A 24,403-nucleotide genomic window follows, 5' to 3' on the forward strand; every position below is an offset into this window, starting at 1 on the left:
TTCTGCTAGATAATATTCTTCATCTAGGTGGAGAGTCATGCAGTTGATTCTGAGATGAGGCTCCAGAATCTTAATGAGGGAAACTCCCATGGCATGAGGTGTGAGTTGGCTATGATGGATTGGGAAATATTATTGAAAGGAATGACAGTGCATAGGTAATGGCAAACATTAAAGAGTGAATGGGGAGCTACAAAAATTGTTCACTCTTGTCTGGTGCAAGAGTGTAAACAGACCAATGGCCAAGCCATGGCTTATAAGAGAAGTTAGAGATAATATTAGATGCAAAAAAGAGGCATACAAATTGGCAAAAATAAACAATAGCTCTGAGGATTTGGAATAGGTTAGTAGTCAGCAAAAGAGGGCCAAGGTGGGTTTACAGAAGGGCAATCATGCTTGACGAATCTACTGGTGTTCTTAAAGGATGTAACTGGGGCTGCACAGTGGTTAGCACTGCTGCCTCACAGTGCCAGAGACCCGGGTTTGATTCTAGCCTCAGGCGACTGTCTGTGCGGAGTCTGCACATTCTCCCTGTGTCTGTGTGTGTTTGCTCTGGTTTCCTCCCACAGTCCGAACATGTGCAGGTTAGGTGGATTGGCCATGTTAAACTGCCCGTAGTGTTCAGGGAGGTGTAGATTTGGTGAGTTACAAGGGGATGGTTCTGGGTGGAATGTTCTGAAGTTTGGCGTGGACTTATTGGGTTGAAGGGCCTGCTTCCGCACTGTAGGGATTCTGTGTTTCTAGTAGAGTGAAACAGGGAGAGTCAGTGATGTGGTTTATTTGGATTTTCTGAAGGCTTTGACAAAGTCCCACATAAGAACTAATGTGTAAAATTAAAGTGCATGGGATTGGGGGTAGTATATTTAGATGGACAGATGATTGGTTAGCAGACAGAACAAAAGGAGTAGCAACAAATAAGTCTTTTTAGAATGACAGGCAGTTGGGTGCCATAGGGATCAGCACCAGGAACACAGTTATTCACAATACATTTAGTGATTTAGGCGAGGAAACTAAATGTAATATCTCAAAATTTGAAAATAATACAAAGCTGGGTGCAAGGTGGAACTGTAAGAAGGATGCAATTTGGGCAGGCTGACTGGGCAAATGCATGGCAGATGCAGTATAATGTGGATAATTGGGAGGTTATCTACTTTGGTAGCACAAATAGGAAGGCAAATGTTTATCTGAATGGCTGTAAATTGAGAGAGGAGAATGTTCAATGAAACCTGGATGGTCTTGTGTACCAGTTGCAGAAGGCAGGCATGCAAGTGCAATAAAGAGAGCAAATTATACGCTAGCCTTCATAGGGAAAGGATTTGAGTACAGGAACAAGGACGTCCTACTGCAGTTATACATTGTATTGGTGAGGTGACACTTGGAACACTGTGCGTAGTTTTGATCTCCTTATCTGAGGACGGATGTTCTTGCTTTACAGGGAGTGGTGTGAAGGCTTACTAAATTGATTCCTGGGATGGCAGGATTGGCATAGGAGGAGAAATTTAATTGGTTAGGATTGTATTCACTGGAGTTTAGAAGAATGAGGGCAATCTCATAGAAACCGATAAAATTCTAAAATGGCAAGACAGATTAAATTCAGGAAAGATGTTCCTTATGGTGGAGGAGCCCATAACCAGAGGTCGCAATTTAAGGATAAGAAGTAAACCTTTTTAGGACTTAGATGAAGCAATTTTACCCAGAAAGTGGTGAGCATGTGGAATTTATTACCGCAGAAAAGTGGTTGAGACCCAAACATGATGTGTTTTCAAGGAGGAAGCAAATATTGGACTTACAGAAAAAGGAGTAGAGGGATATGGGGAAGGGTGGGGTTCGAATATGGAGTTTGATAATCAGCCATGATCATAATGAATGGCATAACAGGCTCAAAGGGTCGAATGGCCAACTTCTGCTCCTGTCTTCTACATTTTTACATTTAGACATTCCAGTCACGATGCCTTACAACTTTAAGTACTAACAGTTTATCCAGTACTCCTTCATATCAATTTTAAACCTTTCTAGCTGCTAATTTTCCTCCTTGTTCACTGTGATCTAAGCAGCATCTGCCTCATAGGTTAAAAACAGATTCTCATTCTTCTATGTACAAATTTCCTTTTTTGGCCACTAATCATCCTAATATTTGCAATCTTTACTCAGAGAGTAGTAAGGGCGTGGAATGCCCTGCTTGCATCAGTAGTAGACTCGCCAACTTTAAGGGCATTTAAATGGTCATTGGATAAACATATGGATGATAATGGAATAGTGTAGGTTAGATGGGTTTTAGATTGGTTTCACAGGTCAGCGCAACATCGAGGGCCGAAGGGCCTGTACTGCGCTGTAATGTTCTATGTTCTAATAAAGAAAGAAAGCTTGGTGACAGGTGTTGCACAAAGGTTTCAGGAGCCTGAAGCAACCTTGTGGTAATGATATGGAGCCACATATTACTGATTATAAATACATTTGGCAGAGTTGGAACAATAGAAACAGCTTGGTTGTGAAAGGCTCTCACAGACAAAGCCTTTTAGTTTTCTTTTTGTTTCCAGGTTTAGTTTCAAGCAGGAGCCTTTGTCATGTCAAATCAGTTGGAAGCTTCTCTTGACCTTTTTTCCTCCTGGACTGGAGAATGTATGTGAGAATCTGCGTCCAAACTTGCCTTTTTGACAAGAGGTGTGTTTATGGGGTGTTACTATATTGGAACAGTGAAATTGTAATATGTACTGTATCTATTATATGGTTAAGTTTTCCAATAGTTAAGTCATTCTAAATTTCTCTTTCTTTTGTTTGTATTTAAACTATAGTGTTTAAATAAATTGTGTTTTGCTTAACGACAAGTAGTTTGACCAGTTGCATTGCATCCGGTACAGGGCACTTCACATTTACCTTTAAAATAAGAAAATGTTAGGGTCTAGCCTAGCTTCTTAAAATATTTTGAGCGGATCTGATCTGGTCCATAAGAAATTGGGCTCTCTTGTCAGGATCAAAATCTATAATTCCAAATTAGGTTCAGGATTGTTGGAGGCAAAGGCGGCGACTGTAGGTATTAGTATCTTTTGTTTCAGGTGTTGAATTTGGTTGTTTTAAATAGGTGTGCCTTGTGCAGAATGGCTCTTTTGGTCACCAGGAGTGGAAGAAATGACTTCAGGAGTTGTAAAAAGAGTGACGCGAGGCAAAGCTATTGAGGTTGGTAATGGGTTTGCCTTTGTATGTGCAAAATGGGGAAATAATTGCAGCAATAGCTTGACATTTAAAATTGCCAGAAATGCCATTGCAATCTTTGGAAATAGCTAAAATTCAATTGCAAATGAAGCAGCTTGAATATGAAAAGGAAATGTAACAGTCTGAATTACAATTTAAAGCAGAGAAAAAAGGAAGGGAGATAAGAAAGGGAGATAAAGAGAGAATTTGAACTTCAGAAGCTGGCAACTACTGAGGAAATTTGCCTTAAAAGGACATTGAAGATAGATCAAACATATGACGCTCTTGGAAATACAATTATTTTGGAGGAGTTCAAAACTTCACTTCCTGAAGTAGTGAGTACTCATGTGGAGAGCAGAGAGTTAACACTACAAGATTAGCAGCTAACATGGCCAATGATTATGAGTTGGCTCATAAATCAATGTTTGGCTTCTGATATCAATTTCAATCTTTGAGGGATTAAAAATTGAGGAAAGCAGAAGATCAAGGGTCAAATTTTACATCTAAATTATTCGGGGAAGTTAACAATAGTTTAGGAATAAAACAATTCAAATCTACTGCAAAACATCCAGGAAGCATTAGAACAAAGGCATCAAACTTAAAAGATCATGTTGAGGGATTACATTCAAGATTATCCAGAAGATTGGGATAGAGGATTTCCATTTGTTCTTTTATTTTTGCAATTAGGGATGCATCAAACGAATCCCCCAAATTCAGTCCATTTGAATTAGTTTTTGGGCATGAGGCGAGAGGACCACTGAAGTTAATTAGGGAGAAATTGGTGAATCAGAGTTCAGAGATCACACATTTGGGCCATATGTTGAATTTTAGGGCAAGATTAAATAAAGCGAGTGAATTAGTTAGACAGCATCTAAAAGTAGCACAACATGTCATGAATCAGGAAGCAGACATGAAATCAAAAATTCACAATTTTGCTAGTGGTGATAAATTGTTAGTGTTACTTCCGGTGATAGGTGAATCTTTAAATCAAGGTTTAGTGGACCTTATCAAATCAAAAGGAGATTGAGTGAGGTGAATTTTTCAATAAGAATGCCAGATAGAAAGAAATTTCACCGTGTGTGTCATGTGCATATGCTCAAAAGGTATTCTGATAGGGAAGGAAAGCAAAAGGAGAACGTGTTACTGGTTACAACACAGAGTAACGAACCAAGTTCACAGGATTATGAATTGAACATTCCTCAAATTGTATTGGATATTCCTCAAATTAAATTGGACAATGAGGAAGTTCTCAAAAATTAAATAAGTAATTGACTTACCTTCGAGAGGAAAATCAAAATGACTTGAAATAGTTATTTCAATCGCTTAGGGATATGTGGGAATAAGTTGGGAAGTACAAATCTCATTACGCATGAAGTAGAAAAATGAAATGCTGCTCCAATTAAGCAAGATCCTTATTGAATTAATCCTCTAAAGATGGCACAGGTTCAAAAAGAGATTGATCACATGCTCAAAGACAACATACTCAAAATGACCTGCAGTGTCTCGAGCTCACCCATAGTAATGGTGCCAAAACTAGATGATACCCAATGATCATGTGTGGACTATCCTAAAGTCAATGCAGTTACAAAGTCTGATTCATATCCTACTCCACGTTTGGAGGACTGTATTGAGAACAGGATGCTGGCAGCTACCTTTATCCGAAAGAGCAAAGACCATTTTGGCTTTCATGACATGAAATAGATTATACCAGTTTAAAATCATGCCACTTCGTATGAAAAATGTGCCAGCTATATTTCAAAGACAAATGAAGTCATTTCAGGATTACCCAATTGTGTGGTGTAGATTGAAGACCTGGTGATTTTTAGTCACACATGGAAGGAATGTTTACGGCATCTTTTGGAATTGTTTGATCTGTTTCAGAAGGCAGGCTTGGTGATCATCCTGGCTAAGACTGAGTTTGTGATAGCCCAAGTTATATTCCTAAGCCAAGTTATTGGGCATGGAAAGATGACTCCACGGAATGTGAAAACAAAAGTAATTAGAAAGTTTCCCATACCATCAATGACAAGGGCAGTACCACATTTCCTGGGTTTGAGTGGGTTTTATTTTGGAAGCTCACACCAAATTTTAGCAGTGTGGTTGCTCTACTTACTGAAGAAAACCAGAAAATTTCAGACATTTGACAGCCTGAAAGCTGTGCTAACTACTGCGCAGTGTTAGCCACACCTAATTATACAAAGCCATTCAAGGTGGTTATCAACGCGAGTGATGTAGGTGTCAGAGGTGTATTCTTACAAGAAGACTAACAGAAGACAAAAAGACCTATTGGGTATTTTTCCAGAAAACTGAAGACTCATCAACAGAAATATTCCATGATTGAGAAGGAAACCTGCAGCTTGGTTGTGCTGATACAACACTTCAAGATTTATATTGCCAGCAATGGGCCTGAGGCAACTATACATACCGACCATAACTGACTAAAGTTTTGTAGAAATTTAAGGACAAAAAATCCACGCTGTTAGATGGAACTTCTTACTGCAGCTGTTCAATTTGAAAATACACACGTCGGACCAAAAAAACGTAACTGCTGACATGTGGTCGTGACTTTGATGAAGAAAGATGGAGGTGTTCTGTGGTGGGAGCAAATGGACTGAAACAGTTGTAGTAGTGAGTGTTTGCATGTTAGAGTCAATGTAATGTATATGTACTGTAGTGTATTAGTGGAGTAAGACTAAGTATTTAAAAATGAAACCAATTTTGTATATTGGTGGTTCTTTTTTTTAAGGAGGAAGATGTGAGTATGCTGTCACTTTAAGAGGTTATTTTGTCCTGTTTTGCTTCGAAGAGTGGTTACATTCCAGATGTAGAGAGCAGTCTCTCAGAAAGTAAACAATCTGTGAGGCATTGGGGTTTGGAAACAGCCTGGGTGTGTCCAGAAATCACAGACCAGGTTTTCTAGTTTTCTTAGATAACAAGGTGTGGAGCTGGATGAACAGAGCAGGCCAAGCAGCATCTTAGGAGCAGGAAGGCTGACGTTTCAGGCCTTAGCCCTTCTGATCCAAAGATGCTGCTTGGCCTGCTGTGTTCATCCAACTCCACACCTTGTTATCTCGGATTCTCCAGCATCTGCAGTTCCTATTATCTCTTTCTAGTTTTCTTTCAGTTTTCAGCTTAAGTTTTAAGAAGAAGCCTTTGGTGTCTCAAATGAGTTGGAAACTTCAGTAAATGCCTCCTAGCTACTTGTGAAAATCTGTGTCTGAATTTGCCCTTTTGTCAAGGTGTGTGTTTATGGGATGTTATTATATTGGAACTGTTAATTATATGCACTATCTATTATTTGGTTTAAGTTTTCCAATAGTTAAGTTATTCTAAATTTCTCTTTCTTTTGCTTATATTTTAACTATAGTGTTTAAATAAACTGTGTTTTGCTTAACTTTGAATAGTTTGACCAGTTGCATTGCATGTGGAACATAGCACTTTACACGTGCCTTTAAAATAAGAAAACAAGGATAGAGGCTACTTTCTTAAAATATTTTGAGGGGTCTGCTCTGATCCATAAAACTCAGCATTCCTAACCCTAGCAGAGATAGTAGAAACTGCCGATGCTGGAGAATCTGAGACAATGAGGTGTAGGGCTGGATGAACATGGCAGGCCAAGCAGCATCAGAGGAGCGGAAAAGCTGATGTTTTGGGTCTAGACCCTTCTTCAGAAATGGGGGAGGGGAAGGGGGTCTTGAAATAAATAGGGAGAAAGGGGGAGGCGGATAGAAGATGGCTAAAGGAGAAGGTAGGTGGAGAGGGGACAGACAGGTCAAGGAGGTGACGCTGGAACCAGTGAAGGTGAGTGTAGGTGGGGAGTTAGGGAGGGGATAGGTCGGTGCAGGGAGGACAGACGGGTCAAGAGGGCAGGATGAGGCTAATAGGTAGGAGATGGGCGTGGGGCTTGAGGTGGGAGGAGTGGATAGGTGTGAGGACAGGTTAGGGACGCGGGGCTCGTTTAGCGATGCAGTCGGGGGAGGGGAGATTTTGAAGCTTGTGAAGTCCATTGGGCTGCAGGGTTCCCAAGCCAAATATGAGATGCTGTTCCTGCAACCTTTGGGTGGCATCGTTGTGATAATGCAGGAGGCCCAGGATGGACATGTCGTCCAAGGAGTGAGGGAGAGTTGAAATGGTTCTTGATTGGGCGGTGCAGTTGTTTGGTGCAAACTGAGCATAGGTGTTCCGCAAAGCGATCCCCAAGCCTCTGCTTGTAGGGGAGGCCACACCTGAAGCAGCGGATACAGTATACCACATAGGCAGATGTGCAGGTGAACATCTGTTTGATGTGATAGGTCTTTTTAGGGCCTGGGATGGGGTGAGGGGGGAGGTGATCGGGCAGGTGTAGCACTTTGTGCAGTTGCAGGGGAAAGTACGAGGTGTGGTGAGGCTGGAGGCGAGTGTGGAGCAGACAAGGGAGTCATGGAGAGAGTGGTCCTTCCGGAGAGCAGATAAGGGTGGGGAGGGAAAAATGCCTTTGGCAGTGGGGTTGGATTGCAGATAGCAGAAGTGTTGGAGGATGATGCGTTGGATCTGGAGGTTGGTGGGGTGGTATGTGCGGATGAGGGGGATTATGTTTTGGTTATTAATGCAGGGAGGGGGTGCGAGGGATGAGTCGCGGGAAACGCGGGTGACACGGTCGAGGGCGTTTTCGACCACTGTGGAGGGGAAATTGCGGTCCTCGAAAAACAACGACATCTGGGATGTCCGTGAGTGGGATGTCTCATCTCACGGGCAGATGAGGCAGAGGCAAAGGAACTGGGAATAGGGGATGGCTTTTTTCCAGGAAGGTGGATGAGAAGAGGTGTGCTCTAGGTAGCTGTGGGAGTCAGTAGTCTTAAAATGGATTTCAGTTTCCAGTGAGGGAAATGGAGAGGTCCAAGAAGGAGAGAGAGGCATTGGAGATGGCCCAGGTGACCTTAAGGTTGTGGTGGAAGGTGTTGGTGAAGTGAATGAACTGTTCGAGCTCCTCATGGGAACACAAGGTGGGGCTAATACAGCCATCGATGTATTGGAGGAAGAGGTGGAAGACAGAGCCAGTGTAGCTTTGGAAAGGAATTGTTCCACATATCCAACAAAGAGGCAGGCACGGCTTGGGCCCATACAGGTACCCATGGCCACCTCCCTTGTCTGTAGGAAGTGGGAGGAATGGAAGGAAAAGTTGTTAAAGGTGAGGACGAGTACAGCTAAGCTCCCACTTCTCACCGTTCAACAGGACCATCTCCGATATCTCTCTCCTCCTTGGACCTCTCCATTTCCATCTCTGGCAACCACCTAGAAACCGATATCCATTTCAAGCTTACTGACTCACACAGCTGCCTGCTCTCACCCACCTTCCTGCAAAAAGGCCACCCCCATTCCCAATTCCTTTGCCTCCGCCGCATCTGCTTCTGAAATGAGACACTCCACTCTCAGACATCCCAGATGTCCTCGTTTTTCAAGGACCACAACTTCCCCTCCGCAGTGGTCGAAAACACCCTTGACCATGTCTCTTGCATTTCCCGCAACTCATCCCTCACACCCACTCCCTGTAATAATAACAAAAACAGAATCCCCCTCGGCCTCATGTACCAAACCCACCAACCTCCGGATCTAATGCATCATCCTCACACTTTCGCCATCTACAATCTGACCCCACCACCAAAGATATTTTTCCCTCCCCACCCTTATCTGCTTTCTGGAGGGACCACTCTCTCCATGCCTCCCTTGTCTGCTCCACACTCCCCACCACCCCTGGCAGTTCTCCCTGCAACCACAGGAAGTGCTGCACCTTCCCCAACACCTCTGCCTTCACTCCCATCCCAGGCCCTAAGAAGACCTTTCACATCAAGCAGATGTTCAAGTGCACATCTGCTAATGTGGTATACTGTATCTGCTGTTCCAGATGTGGCCTCCTCAACATCGGGGAAACCAAGCGGAGGCTTGGGGACCGATTTGCAGAACACCTACACTCAGTTCGTACCAAACAACTGCATCTCCCAGTCGATAACCATTTCAACTCCCCCTCATTCCTTGGACGACATGTCCATCCTGGGCCTCCTGCAGTTTCACAACAATGCCACCCAAAGATTGCAGGAACAGCATCTCACATTTCGCTTGGAAACCCTGCAGCCCAATGGACTTCACAAGCTTCAAAATTTCCCCTCCCCTGACTGCATCGCTAAACGAGCCCAGCTCGTACCCGCGTCCCTAACCTGTCCTCCCACCTATCCACTCCTCCCACCTCAAGCCCCACCCCCCATCTCCTACCTACGAGCCTCATCCCACCTCCTTGACATGTCCGTCCTCCCTGGACTGACCTATCACCTCCCTAACTCCCCACCTACACTCACTTTTACTGGCTCCAACCCCGCCTCCTTGACCTGTCTGTCTCCTCTCCACTTACCTTCTCCTTAAGCCATCTTTTATCCGCTTCCCCCTTTCTTCCTATTTAATTCAGAATCTCTTTCCCTTCCCCCATTTCTGAAGAAGGGTCTAGGCCCAAAACATCAGCTTCCTTGCTCCTCTGATGCTGCTTGGCCTGCTGTGTTCTTCCAGCTCTACACTCTGCTATACCTATTGCAGGTAGGAAATGCTGGTTTTACACACTGCCCAGTATTAATCTATATTTACTTTAATGAAGAGTAAAATCAACCAATCCATAAAACCAGCTATGCACCTAACCCACTCAACCTCCTGATGGTTTGGTTGGGTTAAAATTCCCACACTTCCATCAGTTTAAGCCCAGAATATTCAGACACATTAAATACAGAATTGTAGCCTAAACAAGTAATTCCTCTTACCAATTTCTGAATCTATGTGGAATACTTCATTTTCATTCCCACTAAAAATGCTGTAAGTGACTCCATTCGTGTTATAGTCTTGATTCATGACACTCAAAACTCGCGTACCTATACAAAGGAAGAACAATTACTGCTGCAAAAAAAATGATGGATCATTGGAACTGGTTGTTCGAAATGGATCTTCAGTAATTTGTAATTATGTCAAACATTGTTAAAACAGTGCCTTGTAGTTATACTAATATTAGCAAATCCACTACCTGTCAAAGGGCTCAAAGCAGCTTAAGTGGAGCAATAAGTGCAGCACTAAGTCTTCACATAGTGTAACATAGAATCCATAATTATATATGAAACAAACACACCTGAAATGTTATGAACATCTAAACAAGGAGAAGGATTTGGCTACTTGATGCCTTAAGCCTAATGTGTCATTCAATAAGATCATGTTGATCTGATTACATGCCTGCCCACCTGTGAACCCTTTCATCCTTTTACTCAACACCTTTGCCTTAAAAATATTCAAGGACTCTGCGTCCACCACCTTTTCAGAAGGAGCGTTTCAAAACTCTGAAAACTTTCAACAAGAAGATCCTCCTTATCCCAATCATAAGTGAGTGACTATCAAACAGTGACCTTTAGCTCTAGATTCTCTGACAAGAGGAACTATCCTTCTGCATTAAACCTGTCAAGATCTCTCAGGATCAAATTCTAAACTCTAGCAGATACAAGCCAGTCCATCTTCAAAATGCAGCCCTCTTTTTCTGGGCATTAATTTACTAAATGTTCTCTACTTCCAATTTAATCATATGCTTCCTTAAATAAGGCAACCAATTCTACACACAATATCTCAGCGGTGGCCTAACCAATGCCCTGTATAAGAAACATAATTTCCTTACTTTTGTATTCAACTTTCCTTACCCAAAACAATAACATCCGACTAGTTTTTGCAATTATTTTCTCACCTTCTGAGGCTCATGCCCTAGGACATCCAGATCTCTCAGAATTTCAGAACTTTGCAATCCCTTACATTCAGTGCTTCCTTTTTATTCTTCCTGTCAAAGTAGACAATTTGACTTCTTCCCTCATTGTACTCTATTTGCCATATCTTTGCTGACTTGCTTAATCTATCCTACAAGTCCTGAGTAGCCTCTTTATATGTTCTGTTGCAGTCTATTTTGCTCTGAGTAGCTTTCTAGAGGAAAAGTTGCACATGAGAATTATTATATCATGAAATAAGTTGCGGTTATGCAAAATACAGGAAATCTAATACTGTGCTGAACAAAAGTGTTTGTGGAAAGGATTGCATTTTGATATTCACACTACCATATTAAAGCTCCCCCTTGTGACAAAAATTACAAGGCATGAATTTCATGGTTCTAATTTAGATAAGATTAAGGAACAAAAGCCTCAAGGTAGTACAACTATTTACCGTTGCTGTGTATTTATAAGCATACAGGAATAATAGCCGAAATCTTAACCCACAAAAATAAGTGGATGCGATGAGAAAAAAATCTCAAAACCAAATCAATTCACCTCTTGGGTGGTGGGAAGGATGGGAAGGATGGGAAAAGGGCTGGCAGCGAACCTCTTCCAGAAGGCAGGGTGCCCAACTGTATTTTGATAAGACTAGTGATTTCTGCTTTAAATTATTTTTCAGTTTTAAACCTAGTTGGCAAGGTTTTTCAAAGGCTAGCAAAACCAAGTAGCTGAGGACACACATGGAGCTACACTAAATTCATATAACTCCACTGCTTAAAATACCCATAGCTGCGTTCAGGGATTGGAACAATAACTTGAAATGTTTCCTCCAGCAGCAACAAGGTACGTGCCTAAGGATTGCTTCCTGCAAAATTAGAATCCAAATTTGTCAATCAGACTGACTTCTGGGTTGAGGCCCTATCAAGATTATTCCAAGATGATGTCAGTAGGGTAGCAGTGTTTGGGCCTGGATCCTGATCACAGGCCTCATGCACTTCTGTCTGCCTTTCTTTTTTCTCTCTTTCCTTTACTTTTGCTCTCTCCCCTTTTTCAATGGGCATGGTCGCCATCCTGGAGAGTCAGCAATGGCGGGGGCAGTCCCATTCCTGGGAGCGCCAGCAGCAGCAGGAGCAGTTCCATTTACAGGAGAGTCGGCGGCAATGATAGCAGTTCCCCAAGCATGTTGACAGCGGCAGGAGCAGCTCCTTCCTGGAGTGCTGACAGAGGCAGGAGCAGCTCCTTCCCAGGGGATTGGCAACAGTGCACTTCTTTGCTGAAGTGATGGTCCCAAGAGGCAGCAATGACATAAGCCAGAAGAGGCACTGGCTGCAACCCTGCGGTGGGCCTAGCATCAAGTCTGAGCCCAGTTTGGGACCCAGCAACTTCAGTGACAGCTGCATCGCCAAAATGTGCCCAGAGCAGAATCATGGCTACGATGATGTTGCTGGAGGCAAGATGGCACCAAAGAACGGCAACAGTTCCAGCAGCTGTGGCGCAGCTTCAGGCCATGGCTGGACCAAGAGGTGGTAACATTCTGATTGCAGCAATATACAGGGTCTCAGGGCACCTGAGTGTTTGCAGACTAAGGGATGGACTTTTCATTTGTGGGATTTAGGCTTCGCTGGATGGGTAGCATTTCTTGCCCATCCCTAGTTGCCCTTGAGAAGGTGGTGGTGGGCTATCTTCTTGAACCACTGCAGTCATCCTGCTGTGGGTTGACCCAGACTGCTATTAGGGAGGAAATTCCAGGATTCTGACCCAGCGACAGTGAAGGAATGGCAATTTATTTCCAAGTCAGGATGGTGAGTGGCTTGGAGGGGAACTTGGAAGTAGTGGTGTTCCACTATGTCTGATGCCCTTGTCCTTCTAGATGGAAGTGACTGTGGGTTTGGAAGATACTGTCTGATGATCTTTGGTGAATTGCTGCAGTGTATCTTGTAGGTAGTACACACTGCTGCTACTGAGCGTCAGTGGTGGAGGGAGTGAATGCTTGTGGATGTAGTGCCAATCAAGTGGGCTGCTTTGCCCTGGATGGTGTTATTCCATCACATTCCTAACTTGTGCCTTGTCGATGGTGGACAGGCTTTGAGGAGTCAGGAGGTGAGTTACTCACTGCAGTATTCCTAGCTTCTGGACTGTTCTTGTAGCCACAGTGTTAAGGTTGTGAGTCCAGTTAAGTTTCTGGTCAATGGTGATCCCCAGAACGTTGATAGTGGGTGAATTCAGTGATGGTCACAGCCTGGCATGTGTGTGGCATGAAAGTCACTTGCCACTTGTCAGCGCAAACCCGCATAATGCCCTGATCTTGTTGTATGTGAGCATGGACTGCTTCAGTATCTGAGGAGTCAAGAATGGTGCTGAATATTGTGCAATCATCAGCGAACATTCCCACTTCTGACCTTATGATGAAGGGAAGGTCATTGATGAAACACCTGAAGATGGGCTGACAGGGTGGCTCAGTGGTTAGCACTGCTTCCTCACAGCACCAGGCATCCAGGTTCAATTCAAACCTTGGGCAACTGTCTGCGTGGAGTTTGCACGTTCTCCCCACGTCTGCGTGGGTCTCCTCCAGGTACTTCGGTTTCCTCCCACAATCCAAAGATGTGCAGGGTAGGTGGACTGGCTATGCTAAATTACCCAGGGATGTTTAGGTTAGGTGGGTTAGAGATGGGAAATACAGCCACAGGGGAATGGGTCTGGATGGGAGGCTTTTCAGAGGGGCAGTGTGGACATGTTGGGCCGAATGGCCCATTTCCATTTTGTAGGGATTCTATGATCTACGGTTGAGCCTAGGATACTACCCTGAGGAACCTCCGCAGAGATGACTGGCCCCCAACAACCACGACCATCTTCCAACGTGTAGGTATGACTTCAACTACCGGAAAGTTTGTGCGTTGATGTTCATGTCCAGTTTTGCTAGGGGTCGTTGATGCCACACTTGGTCGAATGCAGCCTTAATGTCAAGGGCTGTCACTCTCACCTCACCTCTGGAATTCAGCTCTTTTGTCCATGTTTGAAACAAGGCTGCAATGAGATCAGGAGCTGAGTGGCCCTGGCAGAACCCAAACTGGGTGTCACTGAGCAGATGGTTTCTGAGCAGGTGCTGCTTGATAGCACTGTTGATGACACCTTCCATCACTTTACTGATGTTCGAGAGTGAACTGATGGAGCGGTAATTGGCCGGATTGGATTTGTCCTGCTTTTTGTGTACAGGGCATACCTGGGCAATTATTCCACATTGCTGGGTAGATACCATTGTTGCAACTGAGCTGGAAAGGCTAGGAAAGTGTCAAGTTCTGGAGAAGGAGTCGTCAGTACTATTGCCGGCATGCTGTCATGGCCCATAGCCTTTGCAGTATCCAGTGTCTCCAGTGTTTCTTGATATCACATGGAGTGAACCAAATTGGGTGAAGACTGATCTGTAATACTGGAGACCACTGGAGGAGGCCAAGATAGATCACCTACTTGGTACTTCTGGCTGAAGATTGCTGTGAACGCTTCAGCCTTATCTTTTGCACTAACGTGCTGGGCTCTTCCAACATTGAGGATGGGGATATTTGGGGAGCCTCTGCCTCCAGTGAGTTGCTTAATTGTCCACAACCATTCACGACTGGATGTGGCAGGACTGCAGAGCTCAGATCTGATCCGTTGGTTGTGGGATTGCTTAGCTCTGTCCATCACTTGCTGCTTTCGCTGTTTGGCACGCAAATAGTCCTGTTTGGCTTCACCAGTTTGATACCTCATCTTTAGGTATGCCTGGTGCTGCTCCTGGCATGCCCTCCTGCACCCTCCATTGAACCAGGGTTGATCCCCTGGCTTGATGGCAATGGTTGAGTAGGGGATATGCCAGGCCATCGCAGATTGAGATGGAATACAATTCTGCTGCTGTTGATGGCCGACAGCACCTCATGGATGCCCAGTCTTGAGTTGCTCAATCTGTGCGAAGTCTGTCCCATTTAGCATAGTGATAGTGCCGCACAACATGGTGGAAGTTGTTTTTAATGTGAAGGCAGGACTTCATCTTCACAAGGTCTGTGCGATGGTTACTCTTACTGATACTGTCATGGACAGATGCAGCGATGAGGCTAAGTATGTTTTTCCCTTTTGTTGGTTCCCTCACCGACTGCCACAGACCCAGGCTAGCAGTTATGTCCTTTAGTACCGGACTCGCTCATTCAGTAGTACTGCTGCCAAGCCATTCTTGGTGGTGGACATTGAGATCCACCGTGCCACCACCCCACCTCACCACCGCTACCCCCCCCCCCCCCCCCCCCCACTCCCGGAGTACATTTTGTGCCCTTGTCATCCTCAGTGCTTCCTCTAAGTGTTGTTCAACATGGAGGAGTACTGATTCATCAGCTCAGAGAGGATGGTATGTGGCAATCAGCAGGAGACTTTGTTGCTCATGTTTAACCTGAAGATTTCATGGGGTCTTTAGTCAATGTTGAGGAATCCTAAGAGCAACACCCTCCCGAATATTTACCTCTGTGCTGCCACCTCTGCTGGGTCTGTTCTCCTGGTAGAACAGGACATATCCAGGGATGGTGATGTCTGGGACATTGTCTGTAAGGTATGATTCTGTGAGTGTGAGTATGATTATGTCAGGCCATTGCTTAACTAGTCTGTGGGACAGCTCTCCCAATTTTGGCACTAATACCCAAATATTAGTGAGGAGGACTTTGCAGGGTCGACAGGGCTGTTTCTGCTATTGTCTTTTCCGGCACCTAGGTCAATGCCAGGTGATCTATCCAGTTTCATTTCTTTGTTCTTTGCAGCGATTGTTACAATTGAAGGCTTGCGAGGCCAAGTCAGAGGGCAGCTGAGAGTCAACCACATTGCTGTGGGTCTGGAGTCACATATAGGCCAGACCAGGTGAGGGTGGCAGATTTCGTCCCTTGAAGGGCATGAGTGAACCAGTTGGGTTTTTCCGACAATTGGCAATGATTTCAAGGTGATCAGTAGATTCTTATTTCCAGACGTCTTTATTGAATTCAAATTCCAACCATCTGCCATGGTGGGATTCAAACCTGGGTCCCCAGAACATCAGCTGGGTCTCGGGATTAGTAGTCTAGCAATAATACCACTAGGCCATCGCCTACCCCTAGCCTCTTTGTAGCTCTGTTCTTCTGGCGGCGAGGATTCATGGCTGAGGCAGCGAGTAATCTACATGTTTCCTTTTTTCCTTTTCTTTTGGTTTTTTAAAATTTTTGCTTCTCTTTTTAATCCTGTCGTTTTCATACGAATATGGGACTGGAGAATGGTGACTTTGTACACTTTCACTGCACTCCTGTATTCCTATATTCGAGCACACTTGACAATAAAACCTAAATCTATCAAAGGAACATGTCAAAACTCCAGAACTTGCAGGGAAAGCCAGACTTTTGCTCTGATTTGTGACAAGGTTTTTGGAGCAAGCAACCATTTCTCAGTTTGTTTTGTATGTAAAGGAATTTGATGGTGACTTAAATGGCAAAACACATGCAGCTGGTGAATGGAGGTTCTTGTCTTACCTGCACATTCTGGGCTTTAAATTTATGGTGTTACATTTAAAAGTCACCCAAGCATTGCTCAACTTGCTGCAGGCCAGAGTCAATAGTAGACAATGAAGAAGGCCCAAACTGGCAGAGAAATTGATGATCTTCACATCCTCACTTCCTTCGAAGCAGATGCAGTCCAGGTGGCAAGTGAGGACCAAGACCAATCCTGTGCCAATGGAGAGATCAGCATGACAGAACTCAGCAAAGATCACTGCTGCATGCTCTTCTCAGAGGTATAGCATCTCCCTCACATGGTTCTCCACCAGTACTTCAATCAACAAACATATGGAATTTGACCCCCATATACAAACCCATCCAGATCAAAACCAGAAATGAGAGCACTCACCATATCGGACCTGAACAAAGACAAGCCAGCTCGGCAAGCCAGTCAACAATCTCATCCACAACCCCGAGCGACAGATAGAACATAGAACATAGAACGTTACAGCACAGTACAGGCCCTTCGGCCCTCGATGTAGTGCCGACCTGTCATACCAATCTCAAGCCCATCTAACCTACACGATGCCATGTACGTCCATATGCTTGTCCAATGACGACTTAAATGTACCTAAAGTTGGCAAATCTACTACCATTGCAGGCAAAGCGTTCCATTCCCTGACTGCTCTCTGAGTAAAGAAACTACCTCTGCTATTTCACCCCTCAATTTAAAGCTATGCCCCCTCGTGCTCGCCGTCACCATCCTAGGAAAAAGGCTCTCCCTATCCACCCTATCTAACCCTCTGATTATTTTATATGTTTCAATTAAGTCACCTCTCAACCTTCTTCTCTCTAATGAAAACAGCCTCAAGTCCCTCAGCCTTTCCTTGTAAGACCTTCCCTCCATACCAGGCAACATCCTAGTAAATCTCCTCTGCACCCTTTCCAAAGCTTCCACATCCTTCTTATAATGCGGTGACCAGAACTGTACGCAATACTCCAAGTGCGGCCGCACCAGAGTTTTGTACAGCTTCACCATAACCTCTTGGTTCCGGAACTCGATCCCTCTATTAATAAAAGCTAAAACACTGTATGCCTTTTTAACAGCCCTGTCAACCTGGGTGGCAACTTTCAAGGATCTGTGTACATGGACACCGAGATCTCTCTGCTCATCTACACTGCTAAGAATCTTACCATTAGCCCTGTACTTTGCCTTCTGGTTACTCCTAACAAAGTGCATCACCTCACACTTGTCTGCATTAAACTCCATTTGCCACCTCTCAGCCCAGCTCTGCAGCTTATCTATGTCTCTCTGCAACCTACAGCATCCTTCGTCACTATCCACAACTCCACCGACCTTAGTGTCATCTGCAAATTTACTAACCCATCCTTCTACACCTTCAAGATAATAAAATGAGAGGCTGGATGAACACAGCAGGCCAAGCAGCATCTCAGGAGCACAAAAGCTGACGTTTCGGGCCTAGACACTTCATCAGAGAGGGGGATGGGGTGAGGGTTCTGGAATAAATAGGAGAGAGGGGGATGCGGACCGAAGATGGAGAGAAAAGAAGATAGGTGGAGAGAGTATAGGTGGGGAGGTAGGGAGGGGATAGGTCAGTCCAGGGAAGACAGACAGGTCAAGGAGGTGGGATGAGCTTAGTAGGTAGGAGATGGAGGTGCGGCTTGGGGTGGAAGGGATGGGTGAGAGGAAGAACAGGTTAGGGAGGCAGAGACAGGTTGGACTGGTTTTGGGATGCAGTGGGTGGAGGGGAAGAGCTGGGCTGGTTGTGTGGTGCACAGTGGCGGGGGGGGGGATGAACTGGGCTGGTTTAGGGATGCGGTGGGGGAAGGGGAGATTTTGAAGCTGGTGAAGTCCACATTGATACCATTAGGCTGCAGGGTTCGAAAGCGGAATATGAGTTGCTGTTCCTGCAACCTTCGGGTGGCATCATTGTGGCACTGCAGGAGGCCCAAGATGGACATGTCATCTAAAGAATGGGAGGGGAAGTGGAAATGGTTTGCGACTGGGAGGTGCAGTTGTTTGTTGCGAACCGAGCGGAGGTGTTCTGCAAAGCGGTCCCCAAGCCTCCGCTTGGTTTCCCCAATGTAGAGGAAGCCGCACCGGGTACAGTGGATGCAGTACACCACATTGGCAGATGTGCAGGTGAACCTCTGCTTAATGTGGAATGTCGTCTTGGGGCCTGGGATAGGGGTGAGGGAGGAGGTGTGGGGGCAAGTGTAGCATTTCCTGCGGTTGCAGGGGAAGGTGTCGGGTGTGGTGGGGTTGGAGGGCAGTGTGGAGCGAACAAGGGAGTCACGGAGAGAGTGGTCTCTCCGGAAAGCAGGCAGGGGTGGGGATGGAAAAATGTCTTGGGTGGTGGGGTCGGATTGTAGATGGCGGAAGTGTCGGAGGATGATGCGTTGTATCCGGAGGTTGGTGGGGTGGTGTGTGAGAACGAGGGGGATCCTCTTTGGGCGGTTGTGGCGGGGGCGGGGTGTGAGGGATGTGTTGCGGGAAATGCGGGAGACGCGGCCAAGGGCGTTCTCGATCACTGTGGGGGGAAAGTTGCGGTCCTTGAAGAACTTGGACATCTGGGATGTGCGGGAGTGGAATGTCTTATCGTGGGAGCAGATGCGGCGGAGGCGGAGGAATTGGGAATAGGGGATGGAATTTTTGCAGGAGGGTGGGTGGGAGGAGGTGTATTCTACGTAGCTGTGGGCGTCGGTGGGCTTGAAATGGACATCAGTTACAAGCTGGTTGCCTGAGCTGGAGACTGAGAGATCCAGGAAGGTGAGGGATGCGCTGGAGATGGCCCAGGTGAACTGAAGGTTGGCGTGGAAGGTGTTGATGAAGTGGATGAACTGTTCGAGCTCCTCTGGGGAGCAAGAGGCGGCGCAGATACAGTCTTAAATGTAACGGAGGAAGAGGTGGGGTTTGGGGCCTGTGTAGGTGCAGAAGAGGGACTGTTCCACGTAACTTACAAAGAGGCAGGCATAGCTGGGGCCCATGCGGGTGCCCATGGACACCCCCTTAGTCTGTAGGAAGTGGGAGGAGTCGAAAGAGAAGTTGTTGAGGGTGAGGACGAGTTCGGCTAGGCGGATGAGGGTGTCCGTGGAGGGGGACTGGTCGGGCCTGCGGGACAGGAAGAAGCGGAGGGCCTTGAGGCCATCTGCATGCGGAATGCAGGTGTATAGGGACTGGACGTCCATGGTGAAAATGAGGTGTTGGGGGTATAGGGACTGGACGTCCATGGTGAAAATGAGGTGTTGGGGGTATACGGACTGGACGTCCATGGTGAAAATGAGGTGTTGCTGGGCCATCTCCAGCACATCCCTCACCTTCCTGGATCTCTCAGTCTCCAGCTCAGGCAACCAGCTTGTAACTGATGTCCATTTCAAGCCCACCGACTCCCACAGCTACCTAGAATACACCTCCTCCCACCCACCTTCCTGCAAAAATTCCATCCCCTATTCCCAGTTCCTCCGCCTCCGCCGCATCTGCTCCCACGATAAGGCATTCCACTCCCGCACATCCCAGATGTCCAAGTTCTTCAAGGACCGCAACTTTCCCCCCACAGTGATCGAGAACGCCCTTGGCCGCGTCTCCCGCATTTCCCGCAACACATCCCTCACACCCCGCCCCCGCCACAACCGCCCAAAGAGGATCCCCCTCGTTCTCACACACCACCCCACCAACCTCCGGATACAACGCATCATCCTCCGACACTTCCGCCATCTACAATCCGACCCCACCACCCAAGACATTTTTCCATCCCCACCCCTGTCTGCTTTCCGGAGGGACCACTCTCTCCGTGACTCCCTTGTTTGCTCCACACTGCCCTCCAACCCCACCACACCCGGCACCTTCCCCTGCAACCGCAGGAAATGCTACACTTGCCCCCACACCTCCTCCCTCACCCCTATCCCAGGCCCCAAGATGACATTCCACATTAAGCAGAGGTTCACCTGCACATCTGCCAATGTGGTATACTGCATCCACTGTACCCGGTGTGGCTTCCTCTACATTGGGGAAACCAAGCGGAGGCTTGGGGACCGCTTTGCAGAACACCTCCGCTCGGTTCGCAACAAACAACTGCACCTCCCAGTCGCAAACCATTTCCACTTCCCCTCCCATTCTTTAGATGGCATGTCCATCTTGGGCCTCCTGCAGTGCCACAATGATGCCACCCGAAGGTTGCAGGAACAGCAACTCATATTCCGCTTCGGAACCCTGCAGCCTAATGGTATCAATGTGGACTTCACCAGCTTCAAAATCTCCCCTTCCCCCACCGCATCCCTAAACCAGCCCAGTTCGTCCCCTCTCCCCACTGCACCACACAACCAGCCCAGCTCTTCCCCTCCACCCAGTGCATCCCAAAACCAGTCCAACCTGTCTCTGCCTCCCTAACCTTCTTCCTCTCACCCATCCCTTCCTCCCACCCCAAGCCGCACCTCCATCTCCTACCTACTAACCTCATCCCACCTCCTTGACCTGTCCGTCTTCCCTGGACTGACCTATCCGCTCCCTACCTCCCCACCTATACTCTCTCCACCTATCTTCTTTTATCTCCATCTTCGGTCCGCCTCCCCCTCTCTCCCTATTTATTCCAGAACCCTCACCCCATCCCCCTCTCTGATGAAGGGTCTAGGCCCGAAACGTCAGCTTTTGTGCTCCTGAGATGCTGCTTGGCCTGCTGTGTTCATCCAGCCTCACATTTTATTATCTTGGATTCTCCAGCATCTGCAGTTCCCATTCTCTCTTCTACGTCTTCATCCAGGTCATTTATAAAAATGACAAACAGCAGTGGACCCAACACCGACCCTTGCGGTACACCACTAGTAACTGGTCTCCAGAACATTTCCCATCAACTACCACCCTCTGTCTTTTTTCAGCAAGCCAATTTCCGATCCAAACTGCTATATCACCCACAATTCCATTCCTCTGCATTTTGTACAATAGCCTACTGTGGGGAACCTTATCGAACGCATTGCTGAAATCCATATACACCACATCAACCGGTTTACTCTCATCTACCTGTTTGGTCACCTTCTCAAAGAACTTTGTCAATCTTTGTCAAAACTTTAAATCACCTTGAAGTCTCTTTGCATCCTCCTCACAACTCACACTCCCAATCATTTTGTGTCAGCAGCAAACTGGAAATATTATATTTGATCCCACATTCAAATCATTGATGTAGACTATCAATAAGTGGGGCTCAAGCAGTGATCCTTGCAAACCCACTGGACAGATTCTGGCAAACTGAGAATGACACATACATTCCTATTCAATTTTGTCTGTCCATTAACCAATTCTCAATCCATTTAAATTTATTAACCCATTTTTATGTGTTTGAATTCTGCTTACCATCACCTTATCAAAACCCTTCTGTGCTCCAAACTTGTTATGTGTTTTCCTTTATCCATTATCATTCATCACATTGTCAGAAAACTCTTAGCAGGTTTGTCAAAAACGAATTCTCTTTCAGAAATCCATATTAACTGCCATAATTTTCCAACTGTTAAATTAAAACATTCTTTACAGAAGGCACTCACATTTTCTTATGAAGATAACAGGCCAATAGGTCTATAGCTCCTCACTTTCTTAAAACTTCTTTTTCTTAAATAGTTGGGTTACATTTGCAACCTTTCAATAGTCAAGAATAGTTCCAGAATCTATAGAATTTTTGAAGGTGATCACCAATACATCAACGGTCACAACAGACACCTCTTTCAATAATTTGAATAGATGGTTTAACAAAGAGTATAAACATTTTCTTCACTATCACTGTCTTTCAACTAAGGCCACATGCAAAGGAGATGAGTCTTGGGCTAACGATACCAAACAACATTTGGACAGAAAGCAAACATCTTTTTGGTACATGTCTGACAATTATCATTATTTCTGGCAAAAATCAGAAGAGACACTTTGGGAGATATCTTATGCAACAGGTACCACAACCTCAACTTTTCTGAAAAGAAGTGTGCAAAAAACATACTGGCTGTCATGGCTATAGAGCATTTGGAAACTTAAATATAGAAATGGGAAATATACAACTACAAGATCAACTGTTCTTACTGATGTAATCGACACACAAAATGATAAGGTACCTACTCACCTGATTTGATGTTTTCAGGAACTGTGATCTCATATTTATTACGACTAAACCAAATTCTTTTTTCTACTTGCCGATGTATAAGCACAAGCCCAGTAGACAATCTAGCTGGGTTACCCTGGTCTATCGCAACAACAGACAGATGATTTCTATCAAAATGACTCTGGGATAGTGACGTTTTAAGGTAAATGTCACCTGTAGTATTATTCACTGCAAACAATGAATCATGTTCCAAAATCTGAAACATGACAGTGCCATTTTGCCCCAAATCCTTATCGTCAGCTTTTACTGTTGCAATAATGTGGCTGATCTGAGTGTCCACAGTAATATATGCAATGACTGGATTTTGTATAAAAATTGGGAAATTGTCATTTGCATCTTCAATATGTATCATTACATTAACTGTAGTACTTTTTGGATTTTGAATGCTATAATCACTTGCCACTGCTCGGAAGGCATAATGTGATTTAGTCTCTCTATCCAATTGATATGTTGTCACAATGATGCCAGTGTTACTGTTAATAGTAAATGCTCCAAATGTATCATCAATTAGAGAGTAAGCAATTTCTCCATTGAAGCCATCATCTTTGTCAGTAGCAATCAACTGATAAACACTTGATCCAATAGGAATATCTTCATTCACGGAAGTATAGTGATAATTTTTTTCAAACACCGGACCATTATCATTTTCATCCAAGATAGTAATCCAAATTTCTGCCTGAGAGGTTCTTTGTGGGTTACCAAGGTCATGAGCTTCTATAGTAAGAGAAAAATTATTAAATTCTTCTCTGTCCAAGCCTCTAGTCGTAGCAAGTGTTCCAGAAATAGAATCAATTCTGAATGCATCAGTAAAATTACCACCTGCAAAAAATAGGGCACAATTTCACAAATCAGATAACTAGAAATCAAGATAATAAAATGTGAGGCTGGATGAACACAGCAGGCCAAGCAGCATCTCAGGAGCACAAAAGCTGACATTTCGGGCCTAGACCCTTAACTGAAAGAACTGCGGATGCGTAATGTTTCAGGTCCGGTATTCTGAGGAACGGTGACCAGACCCAAAATGTTAACCTTGATTTTTCTTCACAGGTGCTGCCAGACCTGCTGAGTTTTTCTAGCAACTTCTGTTTTTGTAACTACAAATCAGTCTGACTAGTACAAACCTTTAAAATCCATGATGCCCAAAGTCAACGCTAACTGGGTAAAGAAAAAGTGGCCACAGGAAATGGGCTGACCTGATTTTGGCATTGGTTTACCACTGTACCCACAAAAATGTAATTGTTTCTGTCATTAAAGTTCTTTCAATATGCAAATTAGACTGCTATTTTAGGTTGCAACTGGTCAGAGAATGTCCAGTGCACTTTCAGATCAGTTGCATGGAAAGCAGAGCCAAAGAGGCTCGAAGAAGGTAAGTTTGAAAGTAATTTTAAGAGCTTCAGAGTCGTGCCTCAAGATCAACCCTCGCCTTTGCCACCCCTCTCCTCCATAAATTCCAGTCTGCACATCTGAAGTTGTGGGATACCAATTTAGCATCTGCAGGTTACTGTTACTGTCCTCATCAAAATGAAGCCTTAGTCTCAACACTGCGAGGGCCTATTTGCACAGGCATGAGCACGTAACAGGCACACATTGTCAGTCTACCACCAAAAATCTGAAATAAATCTCCAATATCCACTATTAGTCAGTACATATAAATAAATGCATGCGTTAATGAAATCCCAGAAGCATGAACTTACAGGACATTTTGTACTTGAAAAATTTAATTGAAATTTTTTCAGGTTGTAGTTGGTTGATAACAGAATTTGGAAAGTCAAGAGTGTCGGTATTTTCAAAAGGCACTTCACTGTGTTGTCTCACTGAAAACTAGTTACAAATA

General features: G+C 45.1%; 1 protein-coding gene across 9 annotated transcripts in view; it reads right to left on the bottom strand.

Annotated features, from left to right (window-relative positions):
• Nucleotides 1–24,403, bottom strand: part of dchs2 (dachsous cadherin-related 2) — a 129,027-nt gene that overhangs the window by 31,098 nt on the left and 73,526 nt on the right. For 6 of the 9 annotated variants that reach the window (XM_048533839.2, XM_048533815.2, XM_048533805.2 and 3 more), the window contains 2 exons: nt 22,531–23,388; nt 9,966–10,073 (listed from right to left, as the gene is read on the bottom strand). The exons of 1 other annotated variant lie outside the window; for it this stretch is intronic. In XM_048533839.2, the coding sequence (XP_048389796.2) occupies nt 9,966–10,073; nt 22,531–23,388 (966 nt within the window). The remainder of the gene's footprint in view (nt 1–9,965; nt 10,074–22,530; nt 23,389–24,403) is intronic. 2 more of the 9 variants (XM_048533797.2, XM_048533824.2) reach the window with 2 other exon arrangements.

The sequence above is a fragment of the Stegostoma tigrinum genome, chromosome 1 (genome assembly GCF_030684315.1).
Source record: "Stegostoma tigrinum isolate sSteTig4 chromosome 1, sSteTig4.hap1, whole genome shotgun sequence".
NCBI classification, from domain to species: domain Eukaryota; kingdom Metazoa; phylum Chordata; class Chondrichthyes; order Orectolobiformes; family Stegostomatidae; genus Stegostoma; species Stegostoma tigrinum.